Below are 10344 nucleotides of genomic sequence, written 5' to 3' on the forward strand. Positions count from 1 at the left end.
AGCAATTCACACCGCCTCTTGGCACCATGCCAGACCTTATTGAATCCTGAAAAAATTAAGTGAAGCGGTTTGACAATCATAGAGCTAATCTCGTTTAATACCCTGGGATAAATACCATCCATTCCTGGACCTTTGTTTAGCTTTACATGTTCAAGTCTCATTTGAATTTCCTCCTGAGTGACCCCTGCATCAGTAATTATATTACTAGAATTGGATCTATTAAAAGGGAAGCCTTCATTAGCTGGCTCCTTAGCTGTGTAGACAGATTAAAAATAACAGTTCAAAAGTTCTGATTTTTCCCTGTTCTCATCAACCAACTGACCTCCCTGTGATAATAAGGGGCAGCTTTATCAAAATGTGAGTTTAGAGCTTAATACATAAAAACTCACCCATGTTCTATTCATTCCTATGAGATTTTTAGAAGTGTATTTATCAAGGGGTGAAAGTTAGAACTCACCATTTAATAAAAACACTTCTAAAAATCCAATAGGAATGAACAGAACGTGGGTGAGTTTTTATGTATTAAGCTCTAAACTCACATTTTGATAAATCTGCCCCTAAGTGTCCCACCCTTGCTTCATTTTCTTACTATTTACATATTTAAAAAATATTTTTAGATTTATTTTACTCCTTGCTTTATTATTGAGTTCATTAACACATAACTTTGAGCCTTTGAATATATAATTAATTCATAATGGAAATTGTGTGTAAAATTATTTTTTTTTTTATGCAAAAACAGTTTCCAGGAAAGGAATTTATTAATAAATAGGATTTTCACACATACTTGTGCTCTGAAAATGAGTGTATGTGTCCTTTTGTAGAATCACATTTTTCTTCCTTTGCTTTTTCCCCTCCCACTAGGCTTTCTCTGTCCTTGGACTCTGTCCATTCCCCTGGAATATCTAGAAGCTTACTCCCTATCATCAGGTGCTGTCCTTCAGGATGACTATAAAGATAGAAGCTATGCTGTGCGCTGCCTCTCTGCCTACGGCCAGGGTTACTGAGCCGCCAGACTATGCTTCCTGCAACGCTGAAACTCTGCTGCGGGATCTCCCAGGAGCATCTCAGGAAACTTACTGGTAGTGTATTATGTCTTTTATAGCCATCCTGCTGTATTCTTAAGGGTTTTGCAATGTTTGGGGGTTTTGCAAAGTGTGTTTTGCTTGCAACTGAAAGATAATATCAGTTAGGGGAAATACTGCATTCATCTTTAAACTGGATTGCAAAACGATATTTATAAAGAATCATTTGCATGATCTAACAAGGTGGCATTCACTGACCCCTACCTGAATGTCAAGTGCCTGCATGCTTAGTCAGTCTGTGTAGTCTTAGTCTGTGTACACGTCTGCTTTTAGTGCTGTCAAGATAATAGCAGTGTGCAGAGGAAACTGGTTTCTATAAGTACATACACAGACAGTAATAGGTATAGGCACAATTAAAGGACAAACAAGGCCTGCTTTTTGGGCTGCAGTCAAACAGCAGCAGATTGCTGCACCATTTGGGCATACAACAGAAGGAAGTAAAGTATTTATGTGTAGCTTGTAATAAAGGATACAAAATACAGTAGCAGTTCTGTGCTAACATTGCCTTGTATTGTATGTATATTGAACCAAAGTGGGGGATGGTAAAGTGCCCGTATTTACAAATGTTGCAATAACAGTGGGACTGTGTGGCTGTGATTTATCCCAAATCCCTGTGAATTAATCCCAAAGCAGGGCAAAGAAAGATTACTGTTGATGTATATTGTGCCAGTCTGTTTTTTAATGACCTATTTATATGGGACACTGCTTGCTACCAATCAGAAATTAGAATTCAACAGTCACCTGCAAGTAAGAAAGCAAAAGCAAAGATCTGATTGGTTGCTATCACACCAGTGATGTTGGCTTACACACTATAATAAATATGCCAGACTAACTGAAGGTCATGGGTCTAATTCAAGTTAAATGGTACCTCATACTGTACATAACAACTATTATAATATTATTTTAGAGATTTATTAATAAGAACAATTGTTTCTTCTTTGTCTGGAAAAATGGGCAAAGCAGGTTTATATCCCAGAAGCACTTATAATTAATCAGCATCACAAGCAATCTACTACACCCATAATTTAACATATATATTTCCCACAAAACTTTCATATAATATGACACAGAACCTTTATATCATCACATGGGCACTCCAATGAGAACTGAACAACCAATCAGGGTAATAGTTGATAACATTTAAAGGGACTGTTCACCTTTGAGTAACTTGAGTAACCTTTTAGTATAATGTAGAAAGTACTGGCAGATATTTGCAACTAGTCTTAATTTTTTATTATATGCAGTATTTTAGTTATTTGATTTTCAGTTCAGGAGCTCTTCAGCTTGGAGTTTCAGCAGATATTTGGTTGCAAGGGTCCAAGTTACCTTAGCAACCAGGGAGTGGATTGGATGAGAGACTGGTATTTAAATAGGAGAGAACCTGAATAGAAAAGCTACAAAAAGCACGGTAACAATAAAACTGTAGCCTCACGGAGTAATAGTTTTTTGACTGCTGGGGTCAGTGATCCCCATTTACAAATGTCAAAGAGTTGGAAGAAGGCAAATAATTCAAAAACTATAACAAATAAACGATGAAGATCATTTGAAAAGTTGCTTAGAATTGGCCATTCTATAACATACTAACAATTAATTTAAAGGTGACAGTAGCTGGTTGGTACATTTGCCAGATTAACCAGACTAGGCATACAGTACAAGAAACTCAACACTCGCTTGTGTGAGAAAAATATGAGCACAATACACAGGAAAGCTGCCCCATAAGTGTCACATTAATATACATTAATATTGCTACTGCTTATTTATAAAACACTAAATGTTTTGGTCAGAACTGTTCAGCCAGGGTAGCAGCTTACATGTACTAACTGGTCTAAACTGAATTGTTCATGTATTTTTTTCAGGCCTGCAAAGGACAGCAGTGGGGGCTTTTGGTAAAGAAATATCAAAGTTTAAACTGAATTTATCCTATAGCTACTTACAAGATATTTCATATTCTGCGCAAAGAACCTTTTTCTGGACATTTGGTAAGTTTCTTACAATGATTTTACCATATTTTGTTGTAAGATACCCCCATGTGAGCTAGATACCCCCCATATCAGTTAGATACCCCCCATATCAGCTCTGTTTCTAAGAGATGCAATGGCATTAAGTAAGAAAATTGATGATAACAGCTAATAAGTTACTGATGACAATGCAGGCTACTGTAACAGGATAAAGGATACCACCCAAATACAGCATGCCCAAAAGGCATTTATTTAGAGTCAAATTGACTGCCCTGTAATACAAAGAATATGTTTTTGATTTAACTATATAAAAGGCTTTCCCTGCATCAGTAAAAACATTGCTCTTGTAGGTATTTTCAAATAGAAGCAACACAAACTATAAAAAGCATCAGTCTAGTCTAGACTTTTCTGGGCTAAAACGGCACCTGCCCAAATATGCATGGTATAAAGTTCCATGTATAATTTATGTTTTGTACAATAAATCCACTATTCACAACAGCTCAGTTTGTCCTGGAATCAATGATTTGTCAAGGATATTAGGAAACAAAAAGGTGTACCTCTGCTACTCCAAGCTACCATCTATTTAATAGTGGTTAATTCATATGCCATGAAATACTTAAGTGCTTTATATAAATGGTCCCTAATGGATACAGTGTCACAATATGCCTTTAATGTGGACATAGACCACTATTTCCAGCTGACCACTTGGGCTATGTTTTTCTGCCTCAGGCTTGGAACAGAAATAGACATGAGTTTGCAATCACGACCGCTGTACTGTCTACATAGTTGGATGTTTAAAGATATTCTAATACTGCAGAGCAAATACTTATCTGACCGTTTTAACAGGAAGGAAAATGAGTACATCCTACAAAGAGAAAAGATTGTCCACCTTACAGATGAACTATATGAATCAAGCAGAAAGCACGCTCCACAACGCTTTGTCAATATTAAACCAGCAAGAAGGCTGGAAGGCTGAGCCCCATCAGGTGAGAAGAATGCATTTGAATATTAATGCAAGAAATGGTATGTTTGTGTACATTACAAAAACATTCACATTTCACATTATATTCCCAGTGTATAAAAACTATGTTCTGTTTAAAGAGCATATTTAATTATATTATTCAAAAGCGAAATAATTTGAGAGCATAACGGCAAACACAGAGGTTTCTTTTTCTGCATATATGCATTTATACATATAGGATATAACTGCTATGCTGCTTAGTTGGTGTAAGCAATATGGCAGAAAAATCAAGTCATTTAATTCCATGCAGAGACTTATCTATTGGGTTGTCTATTGGGTTGACTTTTGGACTGCTTACAAGATGGTTTTATCCCTGGCTACTTTAAACTTGCTTATAAGTAGACACATAGGCTCAATAGAACCATTTCATATAAATACACTTTAAAAATGTCTGAAACTTTTAACCACTTCAGAATTGATAGTAAACACAAATGAATGGTATCATAATGAATCACTGAGCAATAATAGTCAAGAAGGTACATACCAGCTTCTATGTTTTTTTGGTTTATTTTTGAAGACCTGTCTCAATCAATAACATGCATGCTTAACTATCACCCCTCTGCAGGGAAATGGAGAGTGGATTTGCAGCAAAAGAGTCCCAAACATAGGCAAAGTGTTTCGTGCCGAGGCTGTTATAGACGCACCGCCTGAACACATCTACACACTTCTCTTTGAAAAGATTGAACAGATGGATGAATGGAACCCTGGCATCAGCAAAGTGCAGGTAATACGGTAATAAGTATTTTATTCAGTGTCTAACTTGGCCCACCAAAGAGACTGACTCACAACACTTAGGGGGCCATTTACTATTAGCTATTAAAGTCACAGGAAAGAAAACAAAATTTTTTTGAAATTTATTGTGTGTAATAACGGCTAAAAATCGGAAATCCGACAATTTGCCAACTAAAACTTGCCAAGACCATGTAGAAGTCAATGGAAGATGTCCCTTCCCTGTACATTTTGTACAGAAAAGCCATTTCATCAATGTATCCAGTCAGGCAGGCTAGCATTATTTTAAAAAGGTAATCAAAATAGTTTATTAAAGTGAATGTAAATCCAAAAATAAAACTTGATGTTATACATATAACATGAGAGGCAAAGTGTGCTCAATTTGTCTTGTTAGCATGTATGTGTGTAACATAAGGGTATGAAAATAAAACCCCCCAAACATACTATAATAGGTCTTTCAGAAATTATTTGGTTTAAAGGTTTGCCCTAAGCTTCTTACCTTTTTTGACATATGGATTTGGCCTTTAATATTCCATAGATTAAGGGAATCAAACAGACCTGGCTTTACAGTTGAAGGTCAGTTGTGTAAACAGTTTAGGACAATGCTTTTATAATGTGTGCAAATAACAACAGTGTGTTTCCTTTCCTCTACAGATCCTTCAAAAAATTGGGAGCGACACCCTTTTGACAAGAGAAGTAACATCAGAGATTCCCATAAATCTGATTAGCCAAAGAGACTTTGTTAGTGTACGACACTGCTGCAGAAAGGGCGCATCATTCTATCTCATTGGAACTTCAACAGATTCTGAACTGATGCCCCCGCAAAGAGGAATTATAAGGTATACCTCCAACTACATCATCTTTTTAAGAAATAATAGAACAATGTATTATGAATAAACATTGCAAATTTCCCTTTGGCAGAGGTGAAGCGGGACTGACTTTTATTGTTCTCCGACCCCTTGATTCAGACAATAAAAAAACACAATTGACCTGGATTTTAAGCATAGACCTCAAGGCAAGTGGTAATGTTTTGTGTATTGCTGATATATTTGTAGCATATATGGAACCTTAACTATAATAGATGTGGAAATTATATTATTGTTATTTAAAATGTTATGCAAAGCCCCAATATGTATATATATGAATAGAGAGATAGACAGACAGATAATAGATAGATAGATGATAGATAGATAGATAGATAGATAGATAGATAGATAGATAATAGATAGATAGATAGATAGATAGATAGATAGATGATAGATAGATAGATAGATAGATAGATAGATAGATAGATAGATAGATAGATGATAGATAGATAGATAGATAGATAGATAGATAGATAGATGTGGTGAACTCCTAAAAGCAGCAAGTCCTGTTATAGGAGGAATACATAGGTAATAAGTGGCATAGGGATTGGTACTGTTAATATCACTCAACTTTAATAGACTTCAACAGAAGTAAGACATATTATGTAAAGCTATGCATATATAAAAGTCTTAGTAATGCTTTATATAAAGTACTATTATAAATATGGTTGCAGTGATTTCCTTACCCTACAGAATCATAGGAACTGATTTATTAACATAGATGCTAAATTACAGAAACCCATAGTAACCAATCAGTAGCAAGTTATGAATAATCTAGTAGAACTGAGAAATAAGAGTTAAGGATCTGTGGAGCTGAGCCAAGTTGTATTGCTGATCAAGGCAATAGTATCTGGCCCAATGCCCACTCACCAGCCCCTACTGCCACAGCTGCTAACCACCCGCCCCTCAGCTGTCACGCCAACATTCCCTGGTTACTGCTGGGGTTGTAAACCCATCCCCCAACCCCCCCTCAGAGGTGTCACTCACTCTTTCTTGCCAACATATTCTTGTCTGCCAACATATTCAAAGTGAACTGTGCCCCCCTATGACAAGTGCTTACTCTACCTATCCCTAGATCTGGCCCTGGGGATCTGATGGGTTGCTATGGTGAACTGCAATTTAGCACCCAAATCAGCCCCACTTTGCACTTTCTTCCATGTTCTCTTAATAAGCCCTAATGTGTTTTATATATGGCTATTGAAAATTCATGTCTTCATTTCTGCCATAGCTTTATTTCTCTGCTAGTATAGGCATTACTTTCCTTTGGGAAGATACTTTTTTCAGTTTTCTACTTTTCAAAACAAATGTGGTTTTTTATCAGAAACACTTTGGTAATTTATCCTGTCAAGGGCTCTGAATCCCACAGTGATGTAAACAATAGGCTTGAGAATGTTAGTTAAAGATAGCTAGAATATAAGTAATAAATGGCATGGGACAGCTATGCTGTGATAGAAAAGTATAAAGCTGGTCCCACAGGAAACAATTTCCCTTAAAGTTTGCTCAGATTATTTGATATTGCAGCACGTGTGCCACTACAATACAGCACCTTAAGGCGCAAATTTATATATACGTGTATAGGATCGATTATCTGGAATACTTAGGACCTGAAGTTTTACAGATAAGGGGTCTTTCCATAATTTGGATCTCCATACCTTAAGCCTGCTAAATATCAATCAAACATTAAATAAACCCAAAAGGATTATTTTGCCTCCAATTCATGCAGGGTAGTTAATATTAAGTACAAGGTACTGTTTTATTACAGAAAAAAAAGGAAATAATGGTTAAAAATTTTATTATTTGCCTAAAATGGTGGGATTGGAAAATGGGGATGTTTTATGACAAAATAATGTTTCTTCACTTTTTCATTTTGTTTCCATTTACTTACAGGGCTGGGTTCCCAGAGCTCTAAGTGACCAAGCATTGTCAAAGTCTCAGGTTGATTTTATCACGCACCTACGGAATCACCTCTCTTTCTCAGAAAAAAAACTATTTGTTGCCAGCTGAGTAATGGAATGTGGAAATTCATTGTCACGGTGTATTTATATTTCATTATGCTTAAGCAGCTTGTACATAACTAGACTCTGTAAGAGCTATGCTACAGGACCTAGGTATTAAATATAGGACAAATGGCTAAGGCAATGTTTCCCCTTAGCCATGAGCTGGAACGCATGCGCAGAAATTCTGAGACCAGCGCACACAACACATTATGGTGCACACAGGCAATTTTATATTAAAACAATGGATGTTTAACGGGGAATGACAACTAGGCAATATTCCAGAATGGAGTTATATTATTTCTTGGGGGGTGTATTTTGTAATTTATTTACACTTCATGGATTCCTGTATTTAATGAATCACATACATTTTGCTTTGTGCAAATATTTTCAGCCAAATTCAAAGCATTTGGGTTTCTAAATAATATGTACTAAAATGTATTGAAATGTATTTTCCCCTGTCTTTCATGATTGAGCCTTTCAAAATACTGGTCTGAGCTTTGTTCATCAAATGAACCCTTTAAAAAGCACTATTTCCGAGGCAGTATAAACCTATGCAGTAATTACTAGCTTTAATGTATACTAGGGATATCATTTTAAGGGAAGCTCAACATGAAGACTGACCGGTATTATATATTAGGAGTTAGACTATAGCTACATATCACTGATTCTATGAAATACAGACAAAAAGACAAGTGCCTTTTATTAATGTCCATAAGCGGAGTAATACATTCAAGTGTATGACGGGCCTTGTTCATATGTAATACAAATTAGCAGAGAAGGAAAGAGATGTTCTAATATGTTAGATATTAAAATGGAGGTCACCATGGGAGACTAATTGCTCCGAAATGCCTTTCCACCAGCAACAAAGGCAATCGCTGGTGGAAAGGCCTACGCATCGCTTAGGTTTTCCGTTGTCACATAAAGTTTCCTCCAGCAGGCAACTTTGCACAGCTTTGGAAAACTGAAGTGATGCAGTGGCCTCTCCACAAGCGATTGGCTTTGTTGACAGTGGAAAGGCATTGTGGGAAACTATATCGCTCCGTGGAACATTAAAAGTGTCAACATTCCAATGCACATGCATTTTTTTTTAGTCATTTTTGAGAGATTGGCCCCCCAGTCTTAGCCAACAACTGTCCATCTTCCATCCTGCTGAAATCATGGTTGGTGGGTCACAATGTGTCCTCTCTGCAGTGGGAGCCAATATCAGTCAGTGATGTACTATTTAGCACCATCAGTACTGCCACATGGGGAATTTTTTCAGCCAGTGGAGAAGCTGAAACTGCTACTAGCACCTCCCATGCACTTGAATGGAAAATGAGTGACAGCACAAGTACACCCAGAATCAAGGGCGTAACTAGAGAGGAAGAAGATGCTGCAGGTGTTTGGGGGCCAAGTAGTGTGTGGGGGGGGTGCACAGTAAGGCCCTAATTAAAAAGCAATTTCCATATATCCTGGTAGAACTGGTGACTGATTTCCAACAGTACTCATTTAAAATGTAAAATGTATTTTTATATTAAGCATTGCGGAGTGTCACAAAAACAGTATTAACAAAAAATTTAAAGAACAAAATGTTGCCTTGTTGTACACTTTTTCTGTGTGGGTATGCGCAGCATATACGTGTATCATTGTGAATCTGTATATTAATATATTGTATATTATATTAGCATAGAATGTGTTTTTAATAAAAACTTGTACAATAAAAAAAATATTGTATAGATATGAATAAACGCATTTATAGTTTTTTCTAGATGACAATCTATTTACCAGAGTAAATAATAATTTACTTTCATATATTGCCCTTCACAACATGTAGTCAGAAACCTATTAGCAAAGATAATCACATTGCGATAAATATATATACATACATACCTGTATACTATATATGTGTGTGTAAGGAATCTTCTGTTAAGAACTATTATTTTGAGATAATCAGGAAACAATCTTAATAAAGGGAAGAAGTGCCAGGGAGAAAATTCCCTTAACATTTAAAAAAATACAAAAGACAAAGTCTGTTGTATTTCCTGCTTAAGTAACAGAGTCTTAGAAGCCTATTTATCAAGGGTAGAAAGATAATTCTCCAAATATACTTCTAAACCCCATTAACATGCATTTGGAATATTCTTCATAGAATTATGGTGAGAAACACTCATCTTTGAAGCAAAAGTCAGTTATTGTAATATAATTTGATCAATTCCTTTCTCTGCAGATAGGTGGTAACACAGCGTGGAAGAGCAGCCCTATCCTGTTCTGTGTCTGCTTCATAACATTGGTTAGCCTGTGGTAAATGCCCACTTTGAAGTGGCCCTTCGAAAGTGGGCATTTATTTTTTATCAATGCAGAAAGTCAGATGTAGATTAAAATTGATTCAAATAGATTTAAATTTTAAATTCAAATAGATGTAAATTCAAATGCAGAACTCCCATGAAGACTCTATTTACTGGCAATATGCTTCTAGAAGTTTCTTGACCATTGTAATTGCTCTTTCAGTAGCACCTTGTGCTAATTAATTATTTTATAGCATATGGAATACGTATTTCATACTATATTAAAAGGGTAGTTCAACTTTAAATGATGCAGACAGTGGTATTCTCAGACAATGTTCTATTGCTTTTCATTTTTTATTTCTTGTGGGTTTTTTTTAATTATTTGGCTTTTTATATATGAGCTCTTCAGTATGGAATTTTAGCAGCT

At 36.0% G+C, this 10344-nt stretch overlaps 1 protein-coding gene across 1 annotated transcript; it reads left to right on the forward strand.

The window, feature by feature from the left end:
• The first annotated feature begins 954 nt into the window (after positions 1 to 954).
• LOC116412463 (steroidogenic acute regulatory protein-like) lies at positions 955 to 9376 on the forward strand. The gene is made up of 7 exons (XM_031906729.1): positions 955 to 1079; positions 2939 to 3061; positions 3887 to 4026; positions 4627 to 4785; positions 5445 to 5629; positions 5712 to 5805; positions 7544 to 9376. The coding sequence occupies exons 1-7, from the start codon at positions 1016 to 1018 to the stop codon at positions 7658 to 7660; spliced, it is 882 nt and encodes a 293-aa protein (XP_031762589.1). The 5' UTR covers positions 955 to 1015; the 3' UTR covers positions 7661 to 9376.
• Positions 9377 to 10344: the final 968 nt, after the last annotated feature.

This window comes from Xenopus tropicalis, chromosome 7 (assembly GCF_000004195.4).
Source record: "Xenopus tropicalis strain Nigerian chromosome 7, UCB_Xtro_10.0, whole genome shotgun sequence".
Taxonomy (NCBI): Eukaryota; Metazoa; Chordata; class Amphibia; order Anura; family Pipidae; genus Xenopus; species Xenopus tropicalis.